The 16,813-nt window shown below is 37.7% G+C and overlaps 1 protein-coding gene across 2 annotated transcripts; it reads left to right on the plus strand.

Annotated features, from left to right (window-relative positions):
* The first annotated feature begins 3,275 nt into the window (after positions 1-3,275).
* On the plus strand, positions 3,276-16,460 carry osbpl2b (oxysterol binding protein-like 2b). 2 transcript variants are annotated; one of them, XM_079478579.1, is made up of 14 exons: positions 3,276-3,371; positions 8,656-8,789; positions 10,414-10,537; positions 10,760-10,835; positions 10,943-11,077; positions 11,164-11,261; positions 11,430-11,612; positions 11,897-12,004; positions 12,112-12,201; positions 12,890-13,016; positions 13,529-13,654; positions 13,742-13,865; positions 14,421-14,511; positions 14,619-16,460. In XM_079478579.1, the coding sequence occupies exons 2-14, from the start codon at positions 8,753-8,755 to the stop codon at positions 14,719-14,721; spliced, it is 1,422 nt and encodes a 473-aa protein (XP_079334705.1). In that variant the 5' UTR covers positions 3,276-3,371; positions 8,656-8,752; the 3' UTR covers positions 14,722-16,460. The 2 variants fall into 2 exon arrangements, with proteins under 2 accessions (XP_079334705.1, XP_079334706.1); XM_079478580.1 differs by lacking the exon at positions 3,276-3,371 and adding an exon at positions 8,477-8,557.
* Positions 16,461-16,813: the final 353 nt, after the last annotated feature.

Consider the following 16,813-nt stretch of genomic DNA (forward strand, 5'->3'; position numbering starts at 1 on the left):
TCCCCACAGTGATTGCATCTGTAATGCTTTTCTCCAATATGATTTCTCATGTGCACATCAAGAATGAATTTACGTGCAAAGCTCTTTTCACACTGGTCACATCTGTAAGGCTTTTCTCCGGTTACACTGGTTATATTTATGAAGCCTTACTCCCGTGTGAATTATCATGTCCACATTAAGAGTGTATTTACTTACAAAGGTCTTTCAACGCTGGTCACATCTGTAAGGCTTTACTCCCGTGTGGATTTTCATGTGATGGTAAATATATTTTTTACGAAAAAAGGTCTTTCCACATAGTTGGCACATAAGTGAATCTTTGTCTTTTTCTCCTAGAGATTTTTTGGAGGAACAATTGTTATCAGTCTTTAAGCAGTTCAGAGATTCTTCTCCAGTTACAAAATGAGGAGGTTTCTCCTCTATTGGATTTGGTTCTGTAATTTCCTCCTTCATCAGTTCTAAAATGAACATCACAATGATTATTATGACACAGTAAAAATGCATGGCAGACTTCTGAAACTATAATTATAAAGTCTTTATGTCATTATCGGTTCAACAATAATTTAGGTTACCTGGATATATCAAAACAGCCTCATATATCTGTTCTTCTGTTTCTGTGACTTCTGTTTTCAGCTCCATTTTGCAGTCCAGCAGATTCACTGATGGTTTCTCGTCTTCAATACAGACAGAATCCAGAAGCTCTGGAGATGTTTGATCAGTGATGACACAGAGAGAGACAACAGATACATCCTGGAAACAACATCACAACAAGCAGAGAATAAAATGAAGAGTTTATATACATTAAACTAGTGAGAGAGCACATGTTACATTCACATGTATCAGAATGTGTGATAAATATCCCCGAACACAATATTCTCTTGTGTGGTTTCCAATAATTTTGTTTTCTTGTTTATTGTAGACTGACTTATTTCTGTGTTTTTTACTTAACATAGATGTATATCATAATTTTTTGTTTATTGTTTAATTACACGTGTTACAAGGAAAATTGTGATGATACAAGTTGGTTTGGTTTAACTACTCAATAGAAAACCCTCTACACCCCCAATTACAAACACACTTATTTGATTCTCAGCAAAAAGAGAAAAGTCTGATCTTTGCTATTTAACACACACACAATAATGTAAGCTACTTCTTCTCGTTTGAATTACAGAAACAACGGATCATGAAATGAAAGTTTAACATGTATCTACCTGAGACCTCGTGATGGACATCTAACGTTAAACAAACAATAAATAAAAAATTATGATAAACATCTATGTAAAATAAAAAACACCTCACTCAACGAAATAAGTCAGTCTACAATAAGCAAGAAATAAAAACTCAAATATGAATCACATAAATAATAATATAGAGCACAAACCCTAAACTTATAGTTCTGCTGTTGTTGAAACTGAGAGCAGTTGTTTCTTCACGTGCTGTTTTGTGGGTTCTCCTGTGACATTTTATTTTCCCTACATATGTTTTAATAAGTCAGTGTGGACTGCTGTGCGTTTTTTATTTTCAGAATCATTAAATTCACAAATGAACCGATTTGAAGCAACAATTGTTGCCTAAAAGCATGGGGGTGAAGTTTCTCTTCTGTATGAAATCTATGGTGCCGTTTAAATTGGTTAGATGTAGTAAAGGCTTTTCCACACACAAGGCACATGTGAGTTGTCACACCTCTGATGGTCTTCAGTGCATGAGTCTTCAATTGCCTCCTCAGATGACTTAAAGAACCGAATGTTTTACAAATGTTCACACTGAAATGATATCACTCCGGCATGATACAGAATATGTTCTTTCAAACTCACTGCCCTTGCAAAACACTTTCCAGACTGCATACATTCGTAAGGCTTTTCTCCAGGATAAAATCATTTTTGCAGATTAATTTGGAATTCACAAAGTTCTTTCCACGTTTGTAAAATGTGAATTTTCACATGATCATTCGTGTAGGACTTACGAGTAAAGGTATTTTCACACTGGTCACAACTGTAAAGCTTTTCTTCATGTGCACATCAAGTTTGTATTTCCGAGTGAAGATCTCTCCACACTGAGGGCACATATGAGAATCTTTGTCTTTTACTCTTTGAGAATGTTGCTCAGACGTTTACCATCGACTTCAGATTACACTGTTTGAGTTAAATTGTATTAAAGGTGAAACAGTCTTTAGCGTTTGTGTGTTATACACATTAAATCGAAAATTCAAATCAGGTGTATAAAAAGGCACATGACACAAATGGAATCTCACATGCAGAATGTGCATACACCTTCATTAAATAAATCTTACAATTATACCTACCTTTAGATATCTCCATGATAGTACCCTAGAAATATCTGTTGAAACAACCTGTTTTGTTTTCCCTTGTACTCTGTAAATAAAAATAGTAATGTATGCCTTTTTATTGCACTCTATATCATTTTATGCCTTTACAGGGAATATTTGATAATATTTATGACAATGGTTTCTGTACTAATTTATACTGTGCCATAAATGAAGGAATGGTCCACAATACAACATGTACTTGGTTTTATTTAATAGTTTTTGTAGCCATATAAGGCTAAAAAGAAAGCTGGTTCATAGAACAAATGATAAGAAAGGTTATGCTGTTCAGTTAAATATCTTGATGTCAAGATAATGTGTAATAAATGAGGGGCAGTTGTGGGTGTTGCTTTGAGAACAACCTTGAGAAAACTAACCATGGTCTTATTTGTAAAAGTGTAATTAACATTTGTATTATCACAAATACTATTGACTCGAAACCTGTTGTTATAACTCTATTACAAATAATAAAAACTAAACTAAAAACATAAATGAATATCATACGATATAAATAAATACAATGAAGCTTTTTTTGTAATAACAAATCTTGTTGTGCAACTTATTTTTTATTAAAGAATAGCCTAGAAAGTTTAAATGACAACAACGGCAATATAAGCATTCAACGTAAGACAAGAAAAGCTCAACACATTGAAACTAAACATAACATGAAAAGTAATAAAAGCACAAATACATTTTACAAATAAATAAATAAATCATCAAAATAAACCAGTTCCACAAAGTAAAGAATAACCAAAGGTTAATAAACAAAAATGAAGTAAGAGGGGCAGCATCCTTTTATAACAAGTAACATGATAACATCAAATCAAAGCTTTCGAGAAATACTTCAAATGTTGTTGTGCAAGTGCAACTATAATGCAATTTGTCTTGCACTGACGTAGCCCGTCAGGCGACTGAATTCTCTTAATATAATTGGCCAAGGCACACGTCAATCAAATCCTCCGTCTCCACTCTTCCGGCTGTGTATCAGCCCTCAACAGCAGCAACAACAGCATCCCTACAAGACAGAAGCCAAATCCACATCTCAGCGCAGGTAACGAGGCTTTGCTTCTTTAATATCTAACACTTGGGACTGAACGCACCAGCCATTAAAGCAACACATCAACGCATTTCCAGCCGACTTAAAATCGTCAGCCTTAGCCCATTAAATTGCTTTAGCATGTTAGCATCTGTTTAAGGATCTGTCTGTGTCACAACGCTGCGATCAACACTACGATTGCTGGGAAATCCAAGCGAACAGGCGCGCTGAAACGGCTCTACTAACGCATCCAGAGGTTTTATTCAGTTTATCTCAAGTGTCATCAGATTGGTCGTTTTATAATAGATGTGATCATTCTGGATATATAGTGTGAGCGCGCGGTTCTGTTAAATTCGGCGGTGAGTTTTTTTTGTCTAGAGCCGTTCAGCTGTCATCTCGTTCTACACTTCCCATTATCCGCGAGCAGCGGTGTTTGCTTTATCCCCTCGCTAGCATGTCGTACACTAACAAGGGAAGGGTTCATTTCCAAAATGAAATAACTGCGTTTAAAAAAAATCAATACGTTTTCTTTAGTGTGCATTCCTAAGTATTATCAATCAAAGTTGGTTTGTTTCGACAAAAAGCCATAATACATCTTTAACTAACACAATAAAAACATGATAAACATTCAAAAAATGTTAATTTAGGAAACAAACTCTTCAAGAGTACATTGTTGCTCCCTGGGTCTTCAAACACAAGCATGTAACAAATATATACTTGCTGGATACATGCAGTGTTGAGATGTGTATCTGTACTTATTCTGTCATGAAAGAAAGAAAATTATTGACTGTCATAGTTACAACCGCCAAGAGTTTGTTTCAAACCTTCTAGTTTTGCAAAGCTGTCAGAATTCCAAGCGTTGAATATTAAATGGTGTGTGTGTGTTCATCCAATGTTTGACTTATTTGCATTGTCTAGTTGACTCGGGTTGGTTATGGCATTAAATTGCACCAACATCCGATGCCTTTATCTGATTATAATACGGATGATTATTATTACTGTAGTTTGGTACGGCAGGTAAAGGGGTTCAATAATGTTAAGTAGTTCGTCACATGGAGTTGTGGCGATCGGTTATTGTGTAATTTCCTCTCTTTTGGTGTTATGTAGCTTGAGGCATGTCTGTCGAGTGCTGTTGAGTATCGGGGCACATCCCGGAGGGGTGTCACTTATATTGGTGCATGTGGACTTGTTTGGTAAAAGTTTGAAGTGTTTCTCATGATGATTTAAGACTAAATCAGCCAGAATGTTCTTACTTAAAATGAGTATTGTCAGCTTGGGCTACTTGGGTTTGGTTTAGGAGTGGGGTTAGGGTGGAAGGTACAGTAAATTGAAGTATTTTGTAGGACTTTAGCTTTCATGAAACTCAGTGGTTACAGCAGGGCCCTAGCAACGGCAAGGTCGTGGGTTTGATTCCAGGGATTGCACATACTCAAATACCGATGTATGGGATAAAAGCGTCTGCCAAATGCATAAATGTAAAATGTAGATGTTATCAGGGTAATAATTATTACTTAAGAGATTAAGTTACAAAATATTGTTGAAAATTAGGATTAAAGAGACAGGTGTGGAAAGAGAGACAGGAGCGAACGATGATCATGAAGTGGCCTCAGTGCAGTTCAGGTGAAATCGAAAAACCAACTTCGAACAAAATCTGGAACAAACTAAATTCTGAACCACATCTGGCCAACACAAGCTAGTTTGCTGCAGTACATCAAAGCAAACTTTTTGGGAAAGTTCGGTCTGCCTACAACACACCTTTGATCATCGATCCATAGCCATTATGTAATTGAGGTCTGTCTGGGCCCTTTGACGCGGGGAGTATATTTCGTTCTGCTGAGTTCAGACATGGAACATCATTTAAGGGCAGGTTAACATGGTCAACGAGTTGGACGTATGAAGTAGTATTTCTGTACTTGATACCCTCCCCAAGCACTCCCAACTTGTTTTGGAAAGTTTTTTTCTAATTCCGGATCCCCGTGTCGTCAAAGGAATCCTATTCCTTTTATTGGCCATTCTTCCGGAAAAGCACTGCAACTGATAAATGGCGCAGTCCCAGTGCCGGACAGGAGCTGCACGTGGTAATTCAACCTAAGTCATACGTCTATGTAGCAGCTCGCAGTTTTCCAGAAATAATCATACAGCTGTATGCATTTGATCAAACTAAATACTCCGCAAAGATACGACTTTTGCAATACTACTGTATAGGCACTCAAGATTAATATGAGATTGTCAGAAACTGCCTGTGATAGGCGATCTTTAAAAAAAGCATGAAATGCAACAAATTCACTGTGTTGTATATTTCAGAGATTTAGGAAATGCGATATTCCCGGAATTAACAAACTATTCCCAGCTAAAGCTAAGTGAATGGATTTTATATGATTTATTTAAAAGAAATTGAGACTAAACTAAATGTCCTCATTTGCAATGTGTTCAAAAAGACAAGCACAACAAAGAGTGATAGCACAACACATTTCTATCATCACCCCAAGCAGCATTTACATATCTTGTATTTAAAAATAAAGTACTGGTGTGGTGACAAAGTACATAGTTTTGTATGAAAACACAACTGGGTATATGAGGACTTCTTTAAACGCCATTATTTTAGCTATATAGCCATCACCTTGACTTGATGATTCATTACTAATTGTAAATCGCACCTCTCCCAAACAGACGACATTCCAAAAGTGTTTGAACAAAACACTGAGATTGTAAAGCAGCGCTATGTGATTCATTACGTAGAATTTTGTGGGTGTTTGTGTTTACCTTGTCACTGTTTTATGCAAACATCCCTTTAAAGGGACAGTATATCCAAAAACTATTTCATCATGTATTCACGCTCATGTAATTTCATACCTGTATAAATGATATACCTTTTCCCGATGAACACAAAGAAAGATATTTGGAAGAATGTTATTCATTTTCAGTTCCGGGACATCAATGACTACCATAGGAAGAATTAAATTGTAGTCAAAGGTGCCCGAGAACTCCATGTTTTTCTAAATTCATCAAAATATGTCATTATGTGTTCAACAGAACGAAAAAATGCATAACATTTTTCCTACTATGGTAGTGGATTACGTCCCAGAACTGAAAATAGCTAACATTCTTTCAAATATCTTTCTCTGTGTTCATTGAAACAAATACATTTATACAGGTTTGAAACAACCCGAGGGTGAGTTAATGATGACAGCATTTACACAGCAACTCATCTTTCTATCCTGCGTGAGATTTGCAATAAGCATCTCTTCTGTGAATATATCCTGGATCATTTGTATGGCTGGTTGTCATGTGATGGATGATAATCTCATCGCAATTATTTAAACAAAGTGCAACTATTGTGAATCCTTAGAAGACAAGGGTGATCTTCAGTATCTGCTACATTTTAAATCCATCGTCCTTGATCTGCACTCTCTGTTACATTCAAATGACATTTCTCCATCATTTGAGTTGTATAAGCTTTGTATTTTGTATGTTTTGTTGGTCTGTTTTGTTTCCAGACTCTGTGCATCTATACAGCAAGAACCTATCTAGTTTTAGAGCTCTTCTCTGTTATGGTCACTCAACAGTAAATAATATTAGTTATTTACAACATTTTCACATTTCTAAGTATACATTTTCTTCATTTAACACATTATTTGTCATTAACAGTTATATTGTCAAATCCTTAAAACAGACAATTTAGTGCCATAATTCTCTAAATAGCCAGTTTGGCAGCCTTTTCTTAGTGTCTCTCAGGAGGATGGAAATGTTTTTACATTTCAACTGATTGTAGACTTTTCCCCAAGTAGGTGAAAGTGCATTTGAGAAAATATATCAGAATGAGTCGATCAGGTAAACATGAACTCTATGATTTCAGGAGGCCCTGCCTGTTTCTTCAACCCTTTGCTTATTTTGCCATTAACAGTCTGCACTGCATGTTTAAAAGGACATCCCACATTCTAACGTCTCCTTTTTGCTTTGAAACCCAACCGCCTGCGGTTCTCAAACGTTAAATGTTAAATTGTTTTACGACCATGATCGTTGATGTTCTCATGAGTCGTCCTTGTGGCTTGACCCGTCACATTTGCCCTTTAAGACCAATAGAAACCTCACGCTGAGGAACACAAAGTGTCACATGATTCTGGGTCATCAGGAACCCATTAGATCTTTTCAAAAGGGTTTTAAAAAGATGTGAATTTTGTGCTGAACATACAATGAGTTGATACATTCAACCACGTGTGTTGATAGGACAGCAAGATTTTATTGCTTGCCTATGGAAATCCTGACACTAAAATGTTAGTGTGCTAGTCTGGTTTGGCTGGTGGGGCTTAGATGTGCGGTTGCTTATCGGTCCACAATATGTGATAAACAATCATTTTGTCCCGATATATTGGTGCCTCTGTCGGAGGTTGATCGTCTGATACATTGCACAAACTGTACAAGATTTGTTACGTCACCTGAAAAATGAAAACAATTTTATTATTTACATCATTTATGACCTTATTTCTTCTGCAGAACACAAAATATATTTTGAAGAAGGTTGATAACCAAACAAAACTGGGCCCCATTGACTGATATGGATACAAAACTACAGAGACATATATCTTCTTTGTGATTTGCAGAGAAATTCATAGACGTTTTAACAACACTTAAAAAATGACAAAATTAGTTTTGGGTGAACTACTGTATATCTTTAATATAGCATTTTTGTGGATAATTTGTGTCTAAATTGCTTTAATCGCTTTCTTAAAAGTCTTTTGTGATCTGCTGGTACTGGACATCAGGCTGTAATGTACGGTATCATACTGTATTGTCCTGGGACTCTAACACCTTTCTTTGGTAGGTTATTCTTTGGCTGTTTTTGGAGTGTGGTAGACCTTGAAGAACAAAATGGTAGTGACTCACTAAAGAGATACCATTTCAGGAAGCTTTCTTATAAACCTTTAATTATGCTAAAAGCATTCCCTCAGGTCTTCTCTTGAACCAGGTAAGACCATTCTGTGGGCCATGTACGTCACGGTACGTAAGCCTGACTGTCAGCCCTGGACAAAAACTGAGTCCAAAGTTCATTCTTTTATCAGATCTGTGAAAGCCAATGGGTGGATACCCACAAATGACTCCACCCATGGGAGCAGCTTGCCAGTTTCAGTGAAACATGACAAATGAATGAGTGCATGAATGAAGTTAGGTGCTAACAAGTGACTCCTGGGACTTTTTTACATGTATGGCAGGTTTCTGATGGACTCTTGTAATGCATGTCTGTGTTGAGTATAGGCCTATAGGAGGTTCTGGTCAAAATGTTGTGTTTTTCTCTCCACAGGTATCACTGTGTTTAGGAGATTTACTGGAAATCTGAGATTAGAAAAGCAAAGGAGACCATGTTCTAGAGACCCCGTGCCGACAGCCCATTCTCCACAATGAACAAAGAGGACGAGTTCTATGATGCCATCACAGGTGAGGGGATGAACCTTTTCACATGCCACAGGAAAGTCATCAAGGCTCATTCTGGGATAGCCATAATGTTTATGCCCAGGTTTTGGGCTTTTCTGGATGCATGTTTTTGCATTTGCCTTTGATTGGCCAACAGTTAACAATTGCTGGCTGACTTATGACCCGTCAGTTGTGTTTGTGGAGCTGCTTGTCTCTTCAGTTACTCAAGTGTGTCCAGAGATCTGGATCTCACGAAAACACTCAGCAGTAGCTCAGAAGTCGGGCAGCATTAAAGAGCTGTGTTTTATGGACAATATCATTCGGCCCCCATTGTGATTGTTTTGGACACTGTTTACTTTGGCCCTGGCTGTGTGTTTGTTATAGCAGAGCGGCCGTGACACGGGACGCTGGCCCGGTGTTGGCTTACCTCTGTTGATGGCTTCAATTATGTATTGTTCATACGGTCTGATGGCTCCTGTCATTGCTGAGATGAAATGAGACTAAAACAAACAATAAATAATAAATAAACAAGGTGAAAAGGACTTTGGCAGGTCAATGTACCAGGCACCTGAGTTGCTCATATTATGTGGTACAATATATTACATTAAAACCTATAATAGAATTTGCTGTCATAAAATTATTGATACAAATATTTAGACATGCACTGATATGTCAATTTTGCCTGATAACTGTTAATCCTGGTGTCATGAACTGGCCTTTTTTATAATTGTATACTGTTATCCACGGTCTACTTATGACGTTTGCATGGTTTTTACATTTAAAAACACCTAAATCAATAAGTAATAGGCTATTTAAGGCTATACGGTAAAGGCATATTTCGCAAAACTGCAATGGAAACACTTTTTTTCGTATTTACAAGTCAAGTGGCGTATAAAAAAGTCACATGATCATTCGCAATGTTTAGCAGAACATATAGGATGTTAGGAATTCCCGTTAAGTAATATCTTATATGATGGTCCAAACCGGAAAACGAGTGAGTGCAGTAAGGAGATTTATAAAGAACAGTGAAGTAAAATGAAAATATATAAGGTAATATAGACATTCTCTTCACTATTTCATCAGTAGTTGGCACTATGCACTACAGTTTGTTTGCAAACCGCCATAAAACTTACAAAGAAGAAGTACGGCCAGAATAACTTATCGCGTGAAGAATCAAAATACACGTTGATCGCATAACATCATTTAATGGAAACGCAGTTATTCGGCTATATTGCTTCAATCGACACGTAGAAAACATCGCTTAAATTGTGCGGCAATCTGGAATGGAAACCTGGCTAATGACGTCAATGAAAGGTACATTACCGGACCTGGCGTTCGCAGGGCCTGGTGTCAATAAAAGTTTTATTTTCAGTAACAAGGACGTCTACGTATTCAAACGAACATCCTGTAGGTGTCAGAACTGATGAACTTTTATACAACAAAAGCTTGGGTTAAAATTGATTTCTTTCATCCATGACACCTTTAACATAGGAAACCGATAACCGATATATTGACCGATATACATCATCTTAATAATAATATCCAGTTTTCTGTGCCTGAAACAAAAGGCAAAATGTTGACAACTCCTTTTATTTTAAAACATTGACTACAGAAAACAAGTTAACATTTAGTTTGTTGTGTATATCAGGCTTGGATTCAGATGAGTCTTGTGAGGGCACATCAGAAGGCAGTTTTAAAGACGCAGTAGTGTTTGACGGCGCTAAGAAGAACAATGGCGTGGTTCCTCAGGAGAATGGAATCAAGAAACGCAGGTATGGCCAGATTTCAGAGCGCTGATCAATGTCCTCCTTTTTCTTTTTGTCTCTCCTCTAATCCTTCTCATTCTATCTTTCTTTGTCTTGCTCTCATTCATTTGTTTTGTTTAATAATACATTTTTCCTCATGCATAATCTGTACATACGTAGTACTGCATGTTTACTTTGGGCTGACGTATGTTTGTGCTTCTAAAAAAATGTCCTTTCTTTGCCCATCAGGTCGTGTCTTCCTGCCCCCATGTTCTCCAGAAATGATTTTAGCATATGGAGCATCCTCAAGAAATGTATTGGACTGGTAAGGACAGGTTTTATTGACAAAACAATGTTGAATGTGTTAAGCTCTGCCTAAAGTTGTTGTGCCGTTGGTCCCGCTCAGACTGTTTTTGTGGTGATGTGCTTTAGGAACTCTCCAAGATCACCATGCCCATCGTCTTCAATGAGCCTCTGAGCTTTCTACAGAGAATCTCTGAGTACATGGAGCACACATACCTCATCCAGAAAGCCTGCGAGCAGTCCGACTCTATAGAGAGGATGCAGGTACCACCATATATATCACCATTCCTTTTCATTTTTTATGCGCAATTGTAAGTTAACCCCTAATCAAACACTTCTTTTCTCCAAAGGCGGTAGCTGCCTTCGCCGTGTCTGCAGTCGCCTCTCAGTGGGACAGAACTGGCAAACCTTTTAACCCCCTTTTAGGAGAGACCTACGAACTTACACGGTACAGACAACAGCACACTGTTTGCCTAAATCTACCCTGATAAGAATTGAGGATGTTAAACGTGGCATAGATCAAGATTGCTTGTTGACTGTTCCCCATCATTTATGAAACTTCACTTCTCCTTCCCCTTTAACGTTTCCTTCCTGTGTTCTTGGTTCTTTCATACAGAGATGATCAGGGTTTCAGACTGATCTCGGAACAGGCGAGTCACCATCCGCCCATCAGCGCGTTCCATGCGGAGAGTCTGACGGGTGACTTTGCGTTCCATGGCTCAATCTATCCAAAACTCAAGTTTTGGGGCAAGAGCGTGGAGGCCGAACCTAAAGGAACCATCACGCTAGAGTTATTCAAGTGAGTTGAACTGCATGTGTGGATTTTTATTATTATTTTATGTTCTTTGTACAATTTTGAGTTGAAGTCATGACCTTGAATCTAACCCAGCTAAACTTGCTAGGTTTCACTTGTCAATCTAGAAGAACCAGCTCACTTGGTGTTATTAAGAAGAGTTTCTTGATTGTGTGGGTGAGACTCTCGGATGAGTCAGTGCTGTCCACATCTGATTTCAGAGCGACCGGTTGTGGGGGTTGCTGGGTAACTGCCTGCTCACATGTGCATGTGTTTGTGTGTCTTCACAGGCATAAAGAGGCATATACATGGACCAATCCTTTCTGTTGTGTGCACAATATCATTCTGGGTAAACTGTGGATCGAGCAGTACGGCACTGTGGAAATTGTCAATCACAGGTACTGTCAGACTGACCACGGATCAGTTCAAAATTTCACATGTTTGTACTGTTTAGATTTCTTTTTGTATTGACTCTTATTGTTTGTCTGCTCTTTTTCTGCGCTAGTACTGGAGAGAAGTGTGTTCTGAACTTTAAACCCTGTGGGTTGTTTGGGAAAGAGCTGCACAGAGTTGAAGGTTACATTCAGGACAAGAGGTGAGCTCATGACACCTTGACCTCATGGTACCTAATTTTTCTGACGTTAAATCATGTTCTCTAACAAGTATAGATGCATCATTCATATTCTCAGCTAGTTGATGATAATGCACTTTAGAGAATTCAGAAAGGCTTACTCTTCCGACAAATGACAGTGATGAAATCGCGTGCCAGATAAGACGCAATCCGATTGGCTGAAAACGAAAAATGCAGCGTTCGTCACCGGAACGTACAACAGTTGTTTGATCGATGGATGCACTTTTTGGTGCTTCAAAAAAACAACCAACGCCCATTCTACCGCTTGGAAGCAAAATGACATGATACATAAAGATGTATAGTTTCAATTGCAAAAACACCAAATGGGTGGCATACTTGGTTTTTGGTCAGACCCCAGGTTGCAACTCATGATTGTTTTGATAATAGATTATTTCAGTCATATTTAAGTCACGTGTTTTACGTAAAAAGTGTTTTTGACCGAAATATGTTGTATTAACTTTGGTAGTGTTAAATACTTGCCTACAAACCTGCTAGCTGATGCCTTACAGCCACATGCTACACATTCCTGAACAGTACTACAGTATGTCATTAGCCGCACTGTTTATTTGATATTTTCTTTTATTTAAATATCTGCTTTTATTGTAATAAATAATGAAATGTTCTTTGATGTGTGCTTGTTATCTATGTGCAGTAAGAAGAAGCGCTGTGTGATCTATGGAAAATGGACAGAGTGTATGTGGAGTGTGGACCCACAGGTGTACGACGCCCACCGTAAGCTCGATAAGAAAGGAACGACAGACACTAAAAAACAGAAACCGGTGAGGAGGAAAACCGCATGCACATTAAATGAATAAGTGACCCGAAAATGTAAACTCTGTCATCATTAACTCACCCTCGACAAGGTGAAGCAAGTGTGGTCTTTACTTCAGTAACCAAACCCATCAATTAAAGGGGATGTCCACATCCTTTGGCTATGTAGTTAATGTCTTTCTTGCTGTAGAGAATAATAGTGTGTTCAAGTGGTCTGGATTGTTTGTATTGGCGTGTGTAGCTTAGATATGTGCTAATGTGTGTACAGTAGAGTTGTGTGTAGGAGTCCAGAGAACAGGATCAGAGCAGCACATGTGGGTGTGTTCTCATACTTCCGACATTTGCTTTTTTTCTGTGAATGTGTGTCGTTTTGGAGGAGTGATTCATTCAGTTTGTCTATATTCTGTTGTGCACACTCTATGTGAATGTGAGCGGATTTTCATTTCTGTGATTTATCTCACTATAGTGACCGGCTAGACTGTATATAATGCCTGGTTGTTTTGACTCTGTGTTGACTAAGGAGGAGACAGAAGGGTCTGTCAACGAGGATGCTGATGAGATGCCTGATGTGCAAGAGACTGTGGCTGTTGTTCCTGGTAGCACGTTACTGTGGAGAATATCACCTCGACCGTCTTATTCAGTGGAGGTATACACACATACACATACCAAGCCTAGACATAAATTGATCATTCCAAATTCAGATTTCTGATAATGTCCCTTCATTTACTTTTAGATGTATAACTTCACAAATTTAGCTATGACGCTCAACGAGATGGAGCCTGGCATGGAGGGATTGCTGGCACCAACAGATTGCCGCCTACGGCCTGATATCAGAGCCATGGAGAATGGCAACATGGGTAATAATAATTTTTTCGAACCCTAAATCTGCCTTCCATCGCCCCCTGCTGTTTAATACGCACAAAAGACATCAGTATGCACAAACATCTTTCATCCAGGCCTGTAGGTGTCAACAAGCTTCAACAAACTTCCCATTGGTTCCTTAAAGGAATGTCCACCCAAAAATGAACATTCTGTCATGAATTAATCATACTTCAGTTGGACACACGTGTGTACATTTTTTTGTTCTGTGGAACACAAAGAAAGATGTTTGGAATCATTTTAGGAACTGAGATTTCTGGGGCGACATTGATTACCATAGTAGAAAAAATATTGTATTTATGTTTCGTTCTGTCAAACACAAAGGAAGATATTTTTTAGTATTTAGAAAAACAAACAGTTCTGGGGCACCTTTGACTACCATTTTTGACAACCCCAGAAATCTCAGTTGCTAACATTCTAAAATAACCTTTAACAACTAAAGGAGTTTAATATTGGGATGAAAACAAGCCGGCAAAATATTCCTGAAAACAATGTTAAATTTGATTTCATACAGCTTTTATGTGTTTGTGTAGATGAAGCCAGCACTGAAAAGGAGAGACTGGAGGAGAAACAGAGAACAGCTCGTAAAGAACGGGACAAAGATGGTGGCGAGTGGTCCACTAGGTAAATAACGTAATGCGCATAAACTGAATCAAAAGTTGCATTTGTGTCTGTTTGCCTGTGTTCATATGACATGTTTTAACCTCTGTTACCTCTCTGATTGTCCGAAGGTGGTTTCAGCCAGGCACAAACCCATACACAGGATCACAGGACTGGCTTTACACCGGGCGATATTTTGATAGGAAATACACAGACTGTCCTGATATCTACTGATGACAAGCTTCAGTGACCACCTTCCCTTCTCACCCCAACTACAGCATCCTTCTTTACTCAACAGCATATTGTAGGGATAGTTCACCCTTAGTGCTCATCTCATTTTGCTCAGCATCCGGTTACCCAAATTCATATTGTTCTCCGATGCACCAGAGGATCACAGGTTTTTTTTCCATAATCAGTTCATTTATGTCTTTGCTCATTTAATTGGTCGGGTTATTCCTTTTCTGGGAATGAAATAGATGACCTTTGACCGTTTGATTTCTGGAAGCATATTTATTCATGTCCCATCAACCCTGTAAGTTTATCAGAGGAGGAAAGTAGCATAAGAGGGCGAGAGAATGTAGAAGTCGTTTCTGAATGTAAAAAGTCTCTTTTTCCATAGCAGTGTTCTTGAAGCTCAGTCATGCACTGTTATATCTCATGGCATCACTCCATGTGCCAGTGTGGGCGCTACAGGTGACTCTAAACTTCTTTGGCCATGAGAACCAAATAAAACAACTTAATCCAGATTTGTTGAGCTTTGCTAGCACTGAGCCACAAAAGACTACCTTTATGTAGAGAGTTAGAGAGAGCGTGAAGGTGATCCAGCATTAACAAAATAAAAGTAATAATGTTTAACAAACACTTTTGTGTTTATGCGTGCGATGAGGCGATTCGTGTAAAAAGTGATAGACTTTGTTTGCAATTGGTACAGTGTTTTGCTTTTTCAAATGTCAGACCTCAAAATTGAATGAAAAATACCTTCATCGTTAATGAATTATCCTAAAGAGTTTTAAAAATAGTTTTCTCGCTTTCATTGTTTCCTTCCACTATGTGCTAATGCACCCATTACCACAACAGAGACTCATGGGAGCTGTTTGTATTGCCATTTATCGTTGTTTAATAATTAACAAATAGTCACAAAACACAGTTCATTGACATAATGCACATTTTCTTGTTTCACATTGTCTGATGTATTTGTCGCTGTTATTCCTCAAGCACTGTCTAGGTTTTTATATGTAAAGACACGAGTTATATATCAGTCAGCATTTGCACCAATTTTCACTTTCCTAAATCACAGTGTACTTGTCTACAAATGTTTAAGAACACAAAATCTATGCAGCCCATTAAACACCTAAAATCCCTCATTCGTGTTTGAATAGTTCAGGCTTCATAAACATGATGTGTACAGAATGGCAGCTGTAAAGTACAGTAACTGTAAAGTACGAAATTCTGTAAGTAATTTTGTTCACTTACCTGCGTTCTGCTCCTTTTCTGCTGTTTTTGCTTTGAAAGATCTTTTACAATCTAATAACATTCCATTTCAGACTACAAAATAGTTTATTCCTTCATTCAGGGATGTAATGTGTAGACAATTGACTCTGATAAGCAGGGTTTGATGTATAGTGATGCTCTAGCAGTTCCAGTTACACAGATGTGTTTGCTTTTCCACAGTGCCTGACTTTACAAACATCTGCTTCACTCTCAAATTGTTGTGGCTTTTCCCTGCTTAGTGTTGAGGGTATTTTTAAAACTTGTTGGACATTTTATTTTATTTTTCAAACATTTTCGCTCGTCTGAGTGAGTATCTAAACAATGTTAAAACTAGTAGCCATTTGTTTGATACACACAACATTTACACTACTTGGTTTGTGTCCTTTATGTGTCTGCTCTTTCGTTGTATGTGTGTTTTATTATTTGAATACTAGCGTTATAAAACTAATGTTCTAATTAAAATATAGATTTTATTTTTATGCAGCCTTGTGTCTCTCATTTCGCTTTTACAACAACTAAGCATTGCGCTATCGTATCTTTATTGTCTGTATGTTCCACAGATAGCAAGCAGCTCCTTGTTTTGTGCAATGATTTATTTGATAGTATTAACATTTCTTAACCATGTCAAATGGTAATTTTACGACTAAAACATTAGAATTTATGGGATTACATTTTGGTGAGAAATTATTATTATTAAAAAATTAGCCTGAATATTTTAAACTATTGAAATATTAAATGTGCATTTATTAGGATCTTTTTGTTATATAACTTCCCATGGATGTGACATGAATCATCCTAATGCAATCTATTTGTTACCAACATACTTAAACATTTG

Source organism: Barbatula barbatula (genome assembly GCF_947034865.1).
Source record: "Barbatula barbatula genome assembly, chromosome: 17".
NCBI classification, from domain to species: domain Eukaryota; kingdom Metazoa; phylum Chordata; class Actinopteri; order Cypriniformes; family Nemacheilidae; genus Barbatula; species Barbatula barbatula.